This window comes from Peromyscus eremicus, chromosome 9 (assembly GCF_949786415.1).
Source record: "Peromyscus eremicus chromosome 9, PerEre_H2_v1, whole genome shotgun sequence".
NCBI lineage: Eukaryota > Metazoa > Chordata > Mammalia > Rodentia > Cricetidae > Peromyscus > Peromyscus eremicus.
Window position 1 is genome coordinate 58057613 of NC_081425.1, and position 18778 is coordinate 58076390.

General features: G+C 45.9%; 1 protein-coding gene across 1 annotated transcript in view; it reads right to left on the reverse strand.

The window, feature by feature from the left end:
* The window catches only part of Pinx1 (PIN2 (TERF1) interacting telomerase inhibitor 1), a 60905-nt gene extending 55698 nt beyond the window's left edge, over positions 1-5207 (reverse strand). Inside the window, exons 1-3 of the mRNA XM_059273491.1 lie at positions 5056-5207; positions 1878-1987; positions 110-202 (exon numbers count right to left, since the gene is read on the reverse strand). Coding sequence (XP_059129474.1) covers positions 110-202; positions 1878-1987; positions 5056-5074 — 222 coding nt within the window. The 5' untranslated portion in view covers positions 5075-5207. The remainder of the gene's footprint in view (positions 1-109; positions 203-1877; positions 1988-5055) is intronic.
* Between the last annotated feature and the right edge of the window lie 13571 nt (positions 5208-18778).

The window sequence follows — 18778 nt, forward strand, 5'->3', positions numbered from 1 at the left end:
AGCAGGTATCATACTCTTGATTAAAAACCATTCCATCTACTTGCATGAATTTCAATGTTTATGCTGACACAACTCAACTCTGCAAAGAAAACACTCAGAAGTCACTCACTTCATTATTGTTTGTAGCTCCAAGTCCCAGGTTGTTATTTTTAACTTTAACTCTAATATGTTCTGTGGCTCCTTGTTCCTGAGCCCCCAAACCCTGTGGAGATTAAACAGAAAGAGATTAAATATAACCCTATCAGCCACAAAGAGAAATTGTCTCTCTTTCTTCACCATCTATTCAAAGCAGACAGCCCAGAACAATGGTTCTCAACCTGTGGGTTACAACCCCTTAAGGGTTGATTGAACAGCCCTTTCACAGGGGTCAGATATCAGATATCCTGCATCTCAGATATTTACATTACTATCTGTAACAGGAGCAAAATTAGTTATAAAGTAGTAATGAAATAATTTTATGACTGGGGGTCATCACAACATGAGGAACTGTATAAAAGTCACAGCATTAGTGAGGTTGAGAACCACTGGCCCAGAGGGTTCTGGAAGATAACGTCTGCAGCACCAAAGATGCACTCTTAATTGTGACTGCTGATTCTTGAACCTAAGGACCAATACAGAGTCCACGAAGGACCAACACTGTGTAGAGCACACCTCTTGTGGATGTTCTGAAGCAGGGCACAGCTACAGCAAGTGGCAGAAGCCCACAGGAGCATGTGGAGCACATGGCATTCTCTGTTACTTGATACTGCAACATGGCATCAAGAAAGAAGGTGGAGGAGCACTCCAGGTCCCTGCTCTCACCTAGCTCTCACTCCTAAGGTTGTAGGTCATAGGAACAGCAAGTGCAGAGACTGTAAGTGAGAAAGACCTTGACGGACTTCAGGATGTGGAAGACCTCCAGGGAGGCTTCAGCTAGGTGAATGGGAACTGGATAAAAAAAATGGAGATCAAACATCACAGGGCCTTGAAAGTTGGAGCAGAGATGTAGATTTTAATCCTTGGAAACATCTTCAGCAGGGGAGCAACAAGATCTAAAGTTCAGTTTGAGGGCCCTTCTGGTTGTTGTACGGTGAAATGGACAGAGGAGGAAAAGAGGGAAATGGGAGGTGGCATTGCCTGAATGCTTGGGTAGTTAGCACCATCTTTGAAAATCAGGAAAACTTGGAAAGGAGAAGATTTGAGGGGACAAGAGGCTTATGATAAAAAATAACCTTGAGGTGGCCACTCAAGTATCACAGCCAGGAGGCATAATTCAGAGCATGGTAATTAATGTGATCGCCTGAGCAGAGTATGCAAAGTGGCTCCATAGCTCAAAAGTATAGAGGAAGAAGATGGCCATGACTGAGAGGTGATTGAAATGATAAAAAAACAAGGAGAGAAAAGGGTAGTAATACTACAACCACGAAGTTCAACAAAGCAGCCACTGTGCGGAGCACTGCTGAGGGGGAGGTAATTAAGGACATCTCATACCCACTGGATTCAGCAAGAGCCCTGCAACCCTGACAGAAGCAGGAAGTAGTTTCACATCAGAAGCCCCACTGTAGTCAGGAGTGAGTGGAATATAAGGGATTCGAGAAAGCATGCATCTACTAAAAGAACAATGAAGTACCATTCTTGGAAACACAAAACTGAAGCTTAAGTATGATTCCACATGTAATGAATTAAAAGATAGCTAAGAAAGATACTAATCACAGCAGGAACCAGAAGACCTGGCTGGAATCCAGGGTCCAGTCTAATTTTACCACTTGGTCACAATTTAGTTCTCCAAAATCAATTACTGATCTAAAGCACAAAGTTCTCCCAGACTCTATGAAGGCTAGTTTCTGATTCGTAATCTCCTGGCTTGGCATGGATACTTTAGACTTTTGATAAAATACCTTTCCTTTAGACCACCCCATCTTCTCAAGCATCCTCTGGCCAAATTTGGAATCATCATTACTCCATGCAGTGTTTCTGGGATCCAGAGTCCATTTCTGCTTCCGCCGACCTGTAAATGAAAACCTGTCTTGAGCACCTGCAAATCAGTACATGCTTGCACGTAACAGGACACATTCAATGTCCAAGGGGCTAATAGACTCTTTTTCCTGTTTTTCCCTATAACTATACATTCCTGGAATGTAAACTGACTTCGTAAAATTCAAAGTAAAATATTCCCTCTAAGAGAGAAAGCAAAATAAAAACCTGATAGACTACTATTTGAGCCTTCCACATCCAGTCACTGGCAACAACCAAAGCCTCTCTTGTCACCCCCTTCATACTCACTGGCAGCTGCAGTGACCACAGCAGCAGGTGCAGTCACCTTGATATGCATTGCTTCCTGTTATAGGCCGAACACTACATAGATATTACACTCAATTTCCACAGTATCTCAATGAAGGGAGATATTCTTACCTTTCTACCTTTCAGATGAGAAAACCCGAGTCCAGGAGAATAATATCTGCCTAATGTCTCCAAGTAAAACCCAAACCTTTTATACAAACCAAGGTCCTATAGATTTCAAAACTTATTTGGGGCGGGGGTGAGAGGGAGATTCATGTAGTGCTCAGGCTAACCTTAAATTTACTATGTAACTAAGAAAGACCTTGAACTCCTGACCCTCCTGCCTCCACATTCTATGCCCAGATCAACTTCTATTCTTTTTTTTTTGGTTTTTTGAGACAGGGTTTCTCTGTGTAGTTTTGGTGCCTGTCCTGGATCTCGCTCTGTAGACCAGGCTGGCCTTAAACTCACAGAGATCCACCTGGCTCTGCCTCCCAAGTGCCACCGGCTCAATTTCTATTCTTAATCCACAGTACACAAGTCATTATGACCTTAGGGAGAGTCAATTGTATATCATGACTAATAGATAATAAGATACCTCCCTTCTTATTAAATACCATAATGTATTCATGATGTATTCACTGAGCCTCCAGGACAATCTGTGGCACTTCACATTCTACTGCACTGTGGTGTTTATATCCATCTTTTATGTGTCCTCTCACTCTATATCCCTGAATATGTTCAGTTCTTCATCATTATGCTTCATTGCAAGGAGGAAAATAAAAAGCACTTTGCCTATAGCTAGCACCTGATAAAGATGTATCAATATATGAAGGAACGAGAAAGAAGGAGAAAAAATAAAGGAAGAAAGAAGAAAGGAAAAAAGGAAGGAAGGGACAAATAGCTGAAACAGGGGAACTGCTTTGGGTGTCATGAGACTTTTTTGTGAAATGAATATAAATAAATAACTGACCACCAAGAACTCAAGTTCATCACTACACTTTAATTGTTTGCATCTTTATCTGAGACAGCCTAGCTCTGTAGCCTAGGGTGGCCTTGAATTGGTGGCAATCTTCTAGTCTTAGCCCCACACATGCTGGAGATGGGTACAAGCCACCACATTTGGCTTCACTGTTAAAATTTTGAGGAAAAACTAAGGCAGAAAAAGAACCCACAGGGTCAACAGAACTTCCCAAGTCAACTGCGGCCCAGTAAGAAATCTGGAGGTTGAGTAGCATTACTGCTCACCCACTGCATCCATGCAAGCATACCGTCATCAAGAGCCTCATAACCCAACTGAAAACAACACAGCCTCTAGTCAGGGGCTCACTGTGCTGCATGTAAAGTCAGTAGGGACCCTTACCTGTACATACCCCAGCAAAACCAAGAATCCTTTCATAAACACACCGGCAGGAAAAAACAAAACAAACCAACCCACCACAAACCAAACTGAGCTGGACTCAAATTCTCAATGTTATGCCTGGGGGGGGAAAGCTGATCCAAAAACTTGTCCCACCTAGCTCAACAGCCTGATATATACCCAGCACAACACTATCTCGCTAATGAACACAGTAAAGACAGCTGTATTAGTTGGTGTTCTGCATGTGTGTGTCCGATCCATGTCTGGAGAATGCCTGTCAGGGATCTCTGATCAAAGCTTGTAAGGAGCCTACCCTTCCCATCAGAAATGCATCCATCCCTGTCACATACTTACACAAGATGCATTGCCATGCTACGTAAGGAACTGGTGGCCAGGTCAGTTGTTCTTCCCTGTATACCACTGCCAACACTCTAGACTGTATTGATGTAATCACCTCACTAAGATTTTTAAGCCTGGATGAGGCAGAAACTAGCCCAGTTTCATGGAAGTAGAGACCAGTTGAATTGCCTAGAAGAGGGTCGAATCAACTGATCTACCTAGAAAGGGCACCCTCCAGTCCGTCCAACTATTGAGCTGCCTGCAGGGTGTGTGCAGTATACTCCATGAAAACAGAGTGGGGGTAAACTACAAAGAGGGGACCAGGAGTGGCAATGAGGGATCAGAGGTGGCAGTAGGGTAGTGGCAGATGGGGAATAAGAATCACTAAAACATACATTGTTCTTATGTTCCTTGATAGCTACACAACTTTCAGGAAAAGTTAAAAACTAGTTCTTTGGGACCACGACACGACTGCCTACTACTGGTGGCAAGAATCCACAGCTACACGTATCATTTAGAAGCAAAAGTAGCCTCTGAGGAAGGGAGTTGGTGGCCTTCAGAGTGATGGTAAGTGTCAAAGACCAAGAAGCAACGTCGCTTCTAACCACAGATAGCCTCTCCGTCTCACTTAGAACCCTTCATCAGCCTGCACGCCCCCCGCCCCGCACGCCACGGGCTAATCAGTGTGTGGCCCTTGTAATCCTTCTCTTTGCTTCTCTAGGTCCAACACACATCTTGGACAGTTCAATTTCAGAGCCTGAAGCAACGCTACGGGACCCGTCTTTTTGGAACCCCCGGGACACTTGGGCCTGGAGAAAGTGAAAGAATCCTCCCAGGTGGCCACGATGGCCAGCGCGAGGGACAGCCTGGGACTTGGTGCCCTGAATTTCGGAACGCACACGTGAACGTGCGACCCGAGACTTTAGTACCAGGAACAGAATCTCGAGGACATCGTTATCTGCCCCGCGCGGACCCGGCAGTCACTGCGGTCCCCACCCAGAACTCGGACACACCCCCCCCCCCCCCCCCCCCCGGTCATCTTAGTGACCCGTGCCCATCAACCCTTTACTCGGTCGCCCAGCTCGGCCGACACTCACGCTCCGCCAGCATCGACATTGTCGCGAGTCTGCCGAGCGCTGCCTCTGGCCGGGAGTCCAACGGTTATGAGGAGCCTGAGGAGAGGATACGGGAGCAAGCCCCCGGGCGCGCACGCCGGGCAGAAGGCTGCACGGGGGCGCGTACTGCTGACGTCAGGTGTGCGCGACGCGCTACCAACCACGTGAAGCTGAGGGGCGGGGCTGCCTTGCGGGATTGAGAGACGCAGGTTCGTATTAGGGCTCGGAAAGAGCTTGTGGGACGCAAGCACTTCACTTCACTTCAGTTTAACTCTGAAAGTGGGTGTGCACGCAGCCTTAGAGCTGTTCGGGGGCTCTACCATGGGAACCTTTAAAGAGATGGAGAGACGGCAGAAGAGGAAGGTATTGGCACTATGGAGGGGGTCTGTGTTCCTCACACTTTTACCTCTGCCGGTTGGGAATGCTGAGAGAGGAGGGAGGGTGGGAAAGCAGAAACAAACATCTAGTTGCCAAAGCAAACGAAGCACCATGGTTTTTTTTGTTTTTTGTTTGTTTGTTTGTTTGTTTTTGTTTTTTTTGTGCTCAACGGTAGAGACGTGTTGACTCTTCCATGGTCTTCACTGTGACAGACTTAAATCCCAAAGACTTTCCCCAGTTCTGTTGCTCAACCTGCCATACCTGGCATTTGCTGAATGCATCCTGTCACATTCTGCATGCCCCCTTGCGTTCCTTTCTCCTCCAGACACGTGACCTCAGCTATTCCCCCCCCCCCCCCGCCCCCAAGCTGTTTATTTGCACCCCCCGCTCCCGCCCCTCTAGCGTCTCCCTTCAGGGTCCCTCTCTTTGTCAAGGCTTCAGCTTCCAATCTAGTCTTTAGCTTTTCTCACATCATTGTTGCACCATGCCTTCAGCTCTGGCCAGTGCCCTGTCCTTCACAGGGGCTCTTCTTCCTCATCTCATCTTCTTGGGAAGGTCACATCCACTTTTCATCAGACCCAGCAAGGCTCCATGTAGACCCCATTGCAGTTATTGCAGCCCTTCCAGGACGCAGTGTGCTGGGGAAATGAAGTGGTGGTGTTTAATGGCAGTGGTGGGGGGTAAGAGCTCAGAACTGGGAGTTGACAGGCCTAAGAATCGGGCATGATTTTGCCCACTTCTACTTACCTGTAAGACGAGGAGGTTGATAACACCCAGCTAGGAAGGATCATGTGCTTGACCATGAATTATAAACAAAAAAGAAGGGGCAGTAGATGTGACAGTGTGACTATGAGGCTGGGTCTGACCAAATCCCCCTTTAAAACATCTGGGCTGTGACCAAAATTCTTTCCAGTTTGCCCTTTCCCAGATAGAAGGGTTCGTGATCTGGATCACCAAACCCAAGCCCAGGCAAACAGTGAGTTTCCAAGCAGGAGGACGTACAGGAACATTTCCTCACACACAGTGAGGATACAGGCTTTGTTGTGTGGCCTCTCACTCTTCTCTAAAGGATCTCATAGGACAAGGAGGATTAGCCAATGTGTGGCATTCGCAGTGAGTGTTCTTGGACCACAGCATCTGCTACCTTTGGAAACCTTTGTTCATTGTTTGAAAACATCTTTGGGGAGCACCATAAACTTCTATTGTCTGTTTACCCCTGTTTATGAAGAATTTGATGAGTAAGTTTAGGAAGGACAGAAAAGGAAGTATGTAATCAATGCAGGTCTGGAGTCTTAAGCAAGTCGATTAGGACAGTGTAGGGCACTTGCTTCTATCATGATTTTTGCCTAGAGAAGAAACTAGACTTGATGATTAAAAAAAAAAAAAAGTAAGCCGGTAAATTAATCATGGTGGAAATAAGCAACCAGAAAAGATCCCGAGATTATCAGTGTGGAGTTCAGCATGCATTATGTAAAAATATTCTGTAGCTGTAAGAGTGAAACTCCTGGCCTCTGCTAAATCATGATTGATTCTCCAGGAAGAGAGCATGTTGACATGCTTCATTTGTGCCCTTACATAATCATTCCTCTTTCATTATTAATGTTGGTTGATGGGGATCAGAGCTCATCCATGTGTAGCCTGAACTTGACCAAGCAATGGGTTGCTATATCCTTTCCTATAACCAGCCTTAGTGTGCTGTTCCCAGGAAGAAAGACCTTACTGGGTGGAATTCCTGAATCAAGGTGATTTTTCAAACCTCAGAGGTAAAAAATAAAGATGTCAAACTTCAAAACAGAAAAAGATGGATGAGGGAGAGGAAGAAGAGAAAAAATGAATGGCTCAATTTCTACTTGTCTTGGCATCAGAAAAGCATACTTATACTTGCCTCTTCATTACACAAAATGGCCAGGGGCTGATAGAGCTCTGTAACCTCCTAGGAGTGGGGGTGTGTGGCAAATGACAGCAGTTCCCCCAGGTAGCTGCAGAGATTGCTGGCAGTGGTCCCTCCCAAAACCTCAACTGCCAGGATCAAGGAAGCTCAATTTTCTCTTATAGGTCAAAGAGAAGAGCAGACCTACTATCATGAGATTAACTCATATGCTGAAACCTTCACCCCCAAGGAGATGGCATGGGTAGGTAGGGTCTTTGAGGGGTTTGCATGATCACAAAGAGGGAACCTTGGGATGGGATTGGTGCCTTTAGGAGAGAGAATCCAGTCTTCCTCCTCTCTCTCATACTCTGAGAATGCAGCAATATGACAGCGTTGGGAAGCAGGAAGCAGCCCTCACAGAAACCAAATTTGGCAACCATTCGACCTTGAGTTCAACCTCTAGAACTTTGAAGGATAAATTTCTGTTATCTCTAAGGCAATTTAAGTATTTTGTTACAGCAGCTCAAATAGACTAAGACAGGCAAAATTACACATTGGCACAGAGTAATAATCCTAAATTCCAGACCAATATTTCCAAAGAGCAAAGACCCAGGAAAGGATCTCTTATCTTTCCTTTGATGCAAATATTTGAGAGGGTGAATACATTCACACTTATAGGAGGATTTTTAGTTTAAGAACACCAGTACAAGCTTCCTACATCTCTTTCATAACCCAGCCCCTCTTTAAACAACTGAAAAACTCTGTAAGCCAAAAATTGCCGTCAGTTCAGAAGAATTTTAGGAAAGATATTTAGAGATGAGTTTATCAGAGGGAATTCTTGTGATTCATTTCTAAAATACTGACTTGAACCTTGAAACAGTCTAGTTATCAGCCCCCAGGACCAGGGTCATGTGTTCTTAGAAGAAAAGACTAGAGATGGGTGGGGGACTCAAAAGCAAAGGCAGGCTTCCTCTTTCAGTGTTTCTCCTGAAAAAGACCGATGGGGTATGTGGGAAGGGGAGCATAGAAAGATATAGGGATAGGGCTGGAGCTGGCATGGTAGTTAAGAACAATTCTTGCTCCTGCGAAGACCCAGGTTCAATTCCCAGTACTCATAAAAAGCAGCTCACAATCGCCTGTCACTCCAGCTCCAGAGAATCCAAAGTCCTCTCCTGACTTCTGTAAGCACCTGCACTCAAACATACACCTACCCAAACACACACATAATTAAAAAGAATAAAAATAAAGCTTTTTAAAAAAGGTTAGGCTTGTAAAGAGTTGTGGGGACCTGGGAAAACAGGGTATCAAAGGGCATGGGCCAACTGGTGAGGCCTGTGTGCCTCTCCCAGCATCCTGGACTCCTGCATCTGGTCACAGCACTCTTTCTGCACCTCTCTCTGTCTCCCTTGCTCACCTTTTCTTCCTTTTCTCCAAGAAGTCCCTTGCACTGAGGAGGACACCCTGACATTGGCATGGCTTTGTCTCAAGTCATGTATTTCCTCCTTCTTCCCAAACTGCACAGTTTGAAAATGAACCATATCCATACGTGCAAGGGAGAATAGAGAATTATGTCCCATAATTCCTGTTACCACCACCTGTGTGCTGCGTATGCTTTAAGAACTGTGGCAGCCGCCTGGATGTGGTTCCCCTGGATGTGGTTCCCGTGGACACATTTCTCCTCCTGCCTTGCCTCCTTGCTCTACCCACCCACCTTCAGTCCACCTTCCAGCAAAAGACTTAAAAATGGAGTATGATTATATCCCATTTTGTAGTTCCCCTAACACCACAATAAAATGCCAGATTAGGGAATAAGAGATGGCTCAGTGTATAAAGTATTTGCCTTTCAAGTGCAAGGACCTGAGTTCAGATCTCCAGAACCCACATAAAAAGGTGAGTATAGTTGCACATGCTTGCAATTGCATTCATGGCAAGCTGGAAGGTAGAGACAGCCAGATCCCTAGAGTTTACTGGCTACTAGCTTAATAGGCTTGGTGAGGTTCTAGGCCAGTGACAGACTCTCCTTGAAACAAAAGGTAGGGGGCACCAGAGGAACAACACCTGAGTTTGTCACCTGAGGAACAACAACCAACGTTGTTCTCTGAAGTCCACAGACATGGGCATGTGTGCACTTGCACACACACACACGTGTGGAAGAGATGGGAAAAAGAGAAGTGAGAAGAAAGGAAACAAAGCATCCTAATGGAAGCATAAGAGCCCTTCTTGCTGGGTGTCCCTGGGGTTGGTCTGAAGGCCTGTTACTTCAGTGACTCATCTGTAGGATTTCTAACCATAGGAAGGAAAAGTTTATATCTAGAAAACACAGCCCAGAACTTTTTAGTCTCCTCTTCTCTTCTCACCCTCATACCCTTCTTTTTAATACCAAGTTTTCCTCTCCAACTTCTCAGCTTGGATTTCCCTCGCCAGGCCCCTCTTGTAGCCTTCTATCAAAGACCACGTCCAGGGGCCAGAGTGAGAAGGCCAGAATGCTCTGGGCTGGCCTTGTTAGTGGGAAGGCCAGTGCAATGTACAGCACTGCAGGAGTCAGCATTGCCCAGCAGGCCACCACTTACCTCCACACTTCCTTTCCTTGCTTCCCCGTCTTTTCCTCTCCCAAAGGCACCAGCTGCTGCCAACTCCCAGTCCAGTAGCCTTTGGTGCAAGGGAGGTCTCCCTCTGCTCACACGGAGGCCAGCTAACGCTCCTTTCCACCCCAGGAGTGTTTATCCCACCCCAACTAGACATAAAGGAAAAGGCACACACACGTGTTATTAAAATGAACTGTTTATATTATCTCAGTTGAGTCAATACATTATAATGTATTAAAATGGAAAGGTACAAAATTGAAATAAATACTTTCTGATTCATGTATAAATCTTTTTTTTTTTGTCAAGATGACTTTTATCGTCAGTACATGTCACAAGAAAACATTTAAAATGACACCAAAACAATCTTTGAAATCATGGTGCATGGAGGAAAAAAGGTAAAGAAAACAACTGTTGGCTTGTTTTGGCATGAGACCTTGATACAATTTGGGTTCCCCAAAACCACGTGAAGAGTGATAAAATAGAAATGCTCAAAACTGACTTAAAAAAATAAACAGGCTTTACAAAAATCCTCTTTTTTTTTTTTCTGAACCCAGCCACTTCTCTACATGGTCTGCACTTACAGTAGATACATTCATTATTGTCCAAGGGAAGACAGCCGCTGCCTTTCACTTAAAGAGCTTGGTGGAGAGGCTGAAGGGGTATGCTACAGCTGAAGGTGAGTAGAATGTTCCAGAGAACAGAAAAGTCTAGATGGTCTTCAGGAACAGCACTGAGCATGATGGGGTGAAGGGTCTCTGGGCGAGAGGTGGAGGGCAGGGAGGAGTCCAGTTCTCAAGCAGTGGAGACCAAAGGGTGGAGTAGGGTTGGTGGTAGCCACCATGGGCACTGGGAATCTCTCAGCCTGAGCAGTCCTGGGTTTGTCCTCAGCCTGGGAACACTGCTCTGTCAGTGAGAGGTGGGCCCTGGGCTTTGGAGAGGGAGTGTGGTCGCCTTTCAGGCACAGCAGCGTCAGGGAGACAGGCAGGCTTCCAAGGTATACCACGGGAGGGACTTCTCGCCTGGTTCTGACTGTTTGGTAGGTGGTCATTAAGGCAATAAGGACTTTAGCAAACTAGAAGTTAAGGACAGCTAAATTCAGCCAGATCGAAGGTAAACAAAAGGTGAGAAGGGGACCCTTTCTCCTCAGCTACTTTCCCCAAGCCAGCAAGCCTCAGCTCCTGGAGCACAGGTTTACAGTACACAATAGCACAGGGCTTGCCCTTTGGGAGGCTCCATGGAAACAAGGCTCATCCAAGACTTGGGCAACTTAAGCAGTTTCTACTCTCCAAACTTTCCTGTGGTCATGTTCTGGTGAGTGGCAGGTGGAAGCACCAAGATTCATGCAGAAGTTAGGTCAAGACCCTGGCTCTCATCTTGCTGGTTTGTCTCATTGGCCTTGAACACCATGCATCCTGGAAAACCAAGCCAGATGCTTGCATGCACCATAAGACTTACACTCAGCTGGAGAGAGGGCAAGAATTTCAGGGGTCCAGAGAGGGCACCCTCCCCTGAGCAGATGGAAGGATAGCTACAAGGGCTATGGAACTATGAAGTCCCACTTGGCCTCTGGGGAGTAGAAAAAAGCTCGTGTGACTTGAATCTATCCAGAAGGAGACATGCAAAAGATAAAGAGAGCAGGACTATTCTCTTCCTCCATGCTCTGGACAAAGGAGATGAGCCTTACAACGCTATGGGAAAGGTAACCTCCAACAGCTACCTGTTCTTCTGGGCTGACTTCTGGCGAGAGGCTGGGTAGTCTGACTGCCGAGGCTCTGGAGCAGGGAAGAAGGGGATCTGGAACAGTTTCTGTCAAAGGGTACAACCACCTATCCCTGCATAGGAACCAAGTATGACCTGGGTAAAGCAGATAGAATCAATCCCCTCCATCCTCCAGCATGAGATAGCAGGCCAGAAAAGGCTCTTTATGAGATGCCTGGGGCCTGCAGGTATAGCAGCTTGGAGATGCTACACTCAGATTATTCAGGAGCCCTCTAAGGGACCTTGGTGGGGATGAGACATTTGCAAGAGGAAACACTAATGGCCTGTCTAGTCCCTCTGGTGGGACGCTAAGAAAAGTAGGTAACAGGACTGTAAGAATTACAACAATAAGCCAGTGACAAAAACGTGACAAGCATGATCTGGGGATATGGACAAAACAAGATTGATGGCAAGTTAAGTGATCATTGCTAAAGAGGACTGGTGGATGACTTGTCTAATCCTGCATGAGTGCATGATTAAACCTATCCTCTAAGTGACACACGGTACAAACCAAATCCTCTAAGAAGTTATGTAGCTTACTCCTTCCTTTCCCTGACAGAATACCCAAAGCCCCTGGGAATGGGCTCTGTAGAACTAGAGTCCAGCCATCTTCCTACAGCCACTGGGACATTGCGGTCACCTTTATAGTCTTTAATCGATGTCTGTTCTCTGGCTTTGCTCTTACCATGTTGAGAAGCAGGCAACACTCCTGAGAACGCCCGCCAATGAGCCTCAGGAACATAGTATTCATGGCAAACACCTTGTTGCTTCACTAGGCTAGTCTTCGGAGGAGCCCGCAGAACTTAGGGGAGCAGCAGCCCTGGGCTGGAGTTCTGCTGTGAGCAGTGGCTGGTGTGTGGCCTCAGCTACTGGCTAAGTAGTGTGGTCACCAGCCCTCCTGTTCTTGGAAGAGTTTAAGAATACGGGGAACAAAGGAGCTGTTCTAACAGTTCAAAAAGCAAATTGTAACAGACAAAACAGAAGTTGTTGGGTTTTGTTTTTTTTTATGAATGCAAAGAGTGCACATGGACAAGGGTGACAAAAGCTTACAAGTCAGAAGGTGCATGGGGAAGAGTCATCTTTAGGATCTTGAGAGTGTGAAAGAATGTTTGCAAAGTCTATTGTGTTACCTAGTTTTTTAAAAGAGAAAATAATGATCATTGTTATTATCAGTATCAAGCACATTAGTTTTAGGGCTTATGGTCCTAATTTGGAGTGCTGGCAGCTCCTTTTCTTGAGGAAACAAGTTGGATATGTGGCTTGCTAGCCATGTAGATTCACCTTTCTCCCAGAGAGCCACAAGAGGGCGTTCTATAGCCACAGAATTCAAGGAAGAACCCTGAACCTTAACATCTGACCCACACCTTGCAGGGGGTTGAGGCACATCTCAGAAAACACCACTAAGGATGCCCAGGGTCCTTTCTGGGTCTTTGGCCAGGGCACAGACTTCTCTTCAGATGATTAGTTAGGGACAGGAAGTGGCCTCTTGGGAGTAGGCTGTAAAGGGCTATTCTTTAAAGGTATAAAGCCCTTTAAAAATCTCCAACTCAGAAATTTGATCTCTTTCAAGAAACAGCCCCCAATCTAACTGGAATCAAAAACATTTCTACATGTAGAAAGGAAAAAAAAAAAAAGACTTTTAAGACCTGGAGGCTGGGGCCAAGGAGGCAGGCCTCGTGGTCTTTATCCATGATGATACAGTAAAAATCAAAGGGCCTCAGCACCAGGCTGTGGACTCTGTTCTAAAAATTTAAACAAAAGCACATTCTAGATTTGATCTTTATGCTTTAAGGACAAATCTCAAGGGTCCTCCAGACCAAAAATGGCCACATAAGAATGATACTACCAAGCTCCTTGAAAGAGGAAGACAAGGCCCGAGGGCTGCTGTCACTGTTGGGAAAATGATACCCATAGAAGTCCTTGAAACTGCCATTTGCATGAGGAAATACTCAGTGGCTTCTGGTGGTTCCATGGAGATAAAAGTTGACAGAGAGATGTGTAATGAAGACACAGAGAGGATGTAAAAATCAATGTGAAGACTTGTTTGGATCAAAGGTCATGGCTTCCTGAGAAAGACTAGTTAAAAAAAAAACACAATAGAATGTTCTTTCTGGAATGAATGGAAGCCTCTGAAATGGAAACAACCTTGAGGAAGTCATCCAGGTGGGGGTGGGGGTGCAGGTGGTTCCAGGATGGTGAGTTCAAGATGGAAAGCTAGATTGCTATGATTATTGAGGAAAACCCAGAGCCTACCCCAGCAGGAGAGTAGGAAGGGCAGGACCGAGGTAGAGAATCCACTGCTATCCTCATTACTATTCAGTGCCTCTTAAAAACACAGGTGACTAGATCAGCTCATTCCTTATCCCACACGCTAACCTCCCTCACTTGGCTCATGCAGGCCTGGGAAAGTGGAATTCGAACAGTGCGTTCCCATCAACCATGGTCACAGAAGATATTTAGGGACGCCAAGCATGGTGGTTGGGGACATACCACACAAATTTCATAAATGTAAAGGAGCACTGTGAGCTGGTGTTTCTACGTCAGAGAGGGACAAAGTAGCTCCATCAGTTCTGCTGAGTTCCCCCCCGCTCATTATCTTTTCTCTCTAGGCATGGCTTGCCTCATCTGTGGAAGGAGGATACTGGGTCCTCAGGGCTCTTGGGGCTTCTCTGGCGTTCTGGGTCTGAGGTCCCAGAGATGTCGGCTGGGACAGACAAAAGTAAGGTCTGGATTCTGCAGCCTTGTACCCAGAGGGAGTGAGCTTGCTCCTGAAAAGAAGCAACTCAATGTTGTCCTCACAGCCTGGTGGAGACTGGAGATCAACATCAGCACCCTGGTACTACTTCCCTTGAATCCTGGCCACAGAGAGCCTGCAAGAGAGGAACAATGCTGCCATGTGTCTGTGGTTCCTCTGGAGCCAGCCTTGACTCTAAGGAAAAGGAGGAAATGCACTCAGTTCATCCTGAAAACTGCCCACCAGCAGCTGACAATGATGTGTGACAGATGCTCGCGTACACCACTGAGGACGTATGTGCCCCTGAGGAAGAAGTGCCTGTGAAGTCGTTCTGAGTTCTTAACTCTGAAGAGGGCAAAGACAGAGCTAGCCAAGAACTTCTTTTGATTCAGCTGGCCATGGGACAGATGGTTTTCTGCAAAGCCAATAGGCTCCAGGACCTTGGAAACCTAACGGTGACCTCAGCTTGGGAAGGAAGAAGCAGCCTGTTTACAGAGAGGTGAAGCGATCCGCTCCAAGACAAGTAAGTGTCTGAGAAACACTGATCCTGGACGAAACAACACAAAGCGGCTGATAGCAACTGTACATGTTAGATCCCAGCAAGGGGAGGGGTTGTCTGTCAGAGCCTAGGGTGGGCAAAGATAGGGTAGCAAACTGCTAGCATACCCAGGGAATAAACCAGCCCACAGATGCAGGCTTGGCAAAGAGAAGATAGGATTTTAGGGCAAGAACTCAACTCCTTTGACCAGAGATAATTCCTAGCTATTCGCCTTTATCTAATCCATGTGGGAACCATCTCGCTGAAGAGATTTCCTGTGGAAATCTTGACATAATAATCCCTTTAATACAAGTCTTCCCCCTGAGCAAGTCCAGGTGTCCTGAGGAGGGGGAGTCTCATGTTCTGTCTGCAAACAGCAGTTCAGTCTCACAGGCAGCTCAGGACCCATATTTGCTTTACGTACACTGAAGACCCAGGAAAAGGCACCTGTCTCCCTTTCTGCCACCACCCCTCCTGATGTCACATATGAAGAAACTGAGGCACAACAAGGCCACCGATTTTTTCTGAAGTCTTTCATGTGGCTCTGGTGCCATTGCAGTCAGGAAAGCCTTGCATCTCTCTTTCTGAATCCTTCAACATCTCCATTGCCTGTCTGCCTAACTCAACATTTACTGCCCAACTGCCTTCCTATCTACAATATAGTATATGTACTCTTGTGTATAAAATATAAATAATTCTTAGACTCCCACTTACCTTCCTGTCCTTTCTTCTCCTTTATATAACTAGGACTGAAAAAAGAATGTTCCATGACAAGGGAAAACCACAGTACTGCTCAGAGAGAGAGAGAGAGAGTGAGAGAGAGAGAGAGATCTCTGAAAGGAGAAATGCCCGCCCTCGCCTCCGGGGCCTGTTGCTTTAGAGCTGGACTGTACAGCTGTTTAGTGGGGTGTAATTCAACAGAAATCAGCAATGGAGACACCTGTGCCTGATGAGTGAACTTCCACAACCTGGTTTTAAGGAACAGTAAATACAATAGAGATAGATAGATATGCTATGTTGAACCTTGAGTACTAAACACAAGTTATAAATAGAATTATGCTAAAGGAAAGCAGACAGACATCATTGGGACTAAGTCTGGTTGACAACCAGTCACCATTAGGATTAAAAAGTAAACTGGCCTGTTCACTGTGCACCTCCACAACACTTCTTAATGCACTAAGTACATTTTAACCATGCAAAAATACACAACATCTTAACTAGGTTGTTGGTTTTTTTTTTTTTTGTAAAAAAAATCAAACACCAACATTATGCATTTTTGTTAATTATATTGGTTAAAGTAACAGCCAGTGGCTGCCAAATATCAGATACATCATATACATATTTTTATACAGAATCTGGACAACACAACATTACACATCAGAGAGAGAGAGAGAGAGAAGGAGAGAGGAAAAGAGATAATTTGTTCCTTTGTGGATTTGTTGCTGTTCAGTAAAAAAATAAAATGAGAAGCAATGCTAAGAAGGAAAACGCGTCAACAGTTAAGAATACACAGGGAGAATTGTTAACCCGAAATACAGGAGGCAAAGAGTTCATATTTAGGTCTGTGTCTAGAACGTTCCTCACTAAGAAATGAAAGAGAACAACAGGTATATTGGTTTCGAAAAGCAGGGAGGTGGCGATAACATCATGCTGTCTTTTGCCCAGCACGTTTCCAGCAGGAAGGGAAAAAAAAATAATCACAAATCAATTCCAAAAGTTTCATATTTTTAAAAATGTCCTCCCTTGCCCAGGAAGCTGAGTGATGCAGGAGTGGGGGCCGCTCAGTCGAGAGAGTCCCTGGCAAAGGTTGGGCCCAAACCGTTGGCCTTGGATTTGCTGGAGATGCGAGCTGTTGTGGGAACTCACACAATGGGATGCGATGTGGCTTGCTCCTCTAGGCAAGGTCTCCCTGGCACCAGAGCAGGGGTGCCTCCATGATAAGTGCTACTAGCCAGGCCCCAATCCTGCCCCATTAAACTTTTGGTGTCAACACAATCATAAGACTTCAACCTGGAAAGAAAACAAAGCCTTAAACATAAGCTATGGAAGCTCTGCCGTGGTTATGGTTAGATACAAAAATGTGAAAATCCAGATGTAATCAAAAATACAAAATCAGTTTCAGTAGGATTTGCTTCTTTTTTTTTTTTAATACCATTACAGTGCAAGGGTTTTCAAATTACAGTAAAAGTTATGTGTCTGCTTACAGTAACTAGAATAAGTAGCTGATTTTGTTCTAGAATCAGAGGTCCCTGATAAGTGAGAATGCACCAATTGAAATCAACTCAGAAAAACAGATGGTGGTCTTCACATAGATAGGGCGCTGCGGTCGCCCCTTCCAATGCTAGGAACGAGAAAGGGTGGTGTTTTGCACAATTCGCCAGCACGAGGTGCCTACTTATTCGAAACTGATAACAATTCCCATGAGAACATAACTGGAAAACTGGGGCTAAAGGGTGGAGGATCCTGAGGGAGTCCCCGCGTCACTGAGCTTTTCTCCCTAATGCTTAGAAAACACAATGCTTTAGCCTGAGCCTCCGAGCCAGATTGCTTTGTGCTTCAGTCGCTGGTCCAGGCTGTTGGGAGAGAGGGTGACGCCACCTACTGGACAGAAAGAAAACAACAGAAGCAAGCAGAGAGGTTGGGGGTGGTGGGGGCCCAGAAGCCTCCATTTGGTAAATGGAGGGCCATTACCAAGGAGACAGTGCCTCTCAGAGCCTCATGGACCCAAAGGAAGAAAGATGTCAAGAATCTAGAAGGATGTCTGAGCATGGGTGCCCCACCTTCTGAGCCTTACCTTGGGGCAAGAGACTGGAAAAGAAGAAGCTGGCTAGAAGAAGTGACCAGGTCCATGGATGGGACATGAAGAGAAACATGGGGGCCTATGGAAGACTTGCCTCTTGAGACTTCCAGCATCAGGAGTATGGGTTGTGTTAGGAGGTTAATGAGCCACTGGAGAGTCACCCTCTCTGTGACCAAGAGGAAGGGTAAACATTTGGCACTGGGCACAGACAGCAGCAGGCCAGAAGCTTGCAGAAGCCACATACCCTGTGTGTTGGTCTTTGGCCTTCTTCATGAAGCTCCCTGGAGTCCAAATCTAAGAAAGCCACACTGCCCCATTTGGTGAACCTTGGGGCTGAATTTAAAGGAGGCTATTTTAGCACAAGAGGTGCTTTGGGTACAGGGTTAGCTAGACCTGTGTAGGATGTGGAGAGCACTGTGTCCCATCTCTGAACTGTGGCTGTCAGTATGATCTATTGGCTTCCTCCTAGTGACCTATGTAAGTGAGCATATCTTCTACTCCTGTTTACAGCCAAGGAAAGAAAGAAGCCCCCATCCCTCTGCACTATCAGGAAGTCTCCCTATCTTGACACTGAGTGAGAATTTGTGATGTGAGTCTAGTACTCTGTGATTTGCTTAAAATCTGGCCATTGGAGGAAGCATGGGCTGCCTCTAAAACATGTAGTACATTCCTTAATTTTGGCAAAAGGGGGCTTCTACTCCTCCCTTTGGCCAGAAGTGACCTACCTCCAAATTTCTCTGACTTAGCTTTCCCAGAGTTAGTCACCAGGCCACAGCCTACTCTACTAAAGTAGTCACCTTGAAAATGTTCTGTTCTTCCAGCCCAGTCTGAGCCACACCATAGCCCACAGAGTGGTCCTTTGCACATTGCCTTGGGTGCCTCTAGAGTGACTGGCCCCTCCCAGACAGCTGATGTCTATACTTTGCTGACCATGGATCTTCCTGCCAATGGAGGACTCTAAAAAGCTGGTTTGCCTTAATAGCTTTTACAGATACTGTAGTCTTCAATAAATCCCCAGAGTTCTGCACAGACAGCAAGGCCT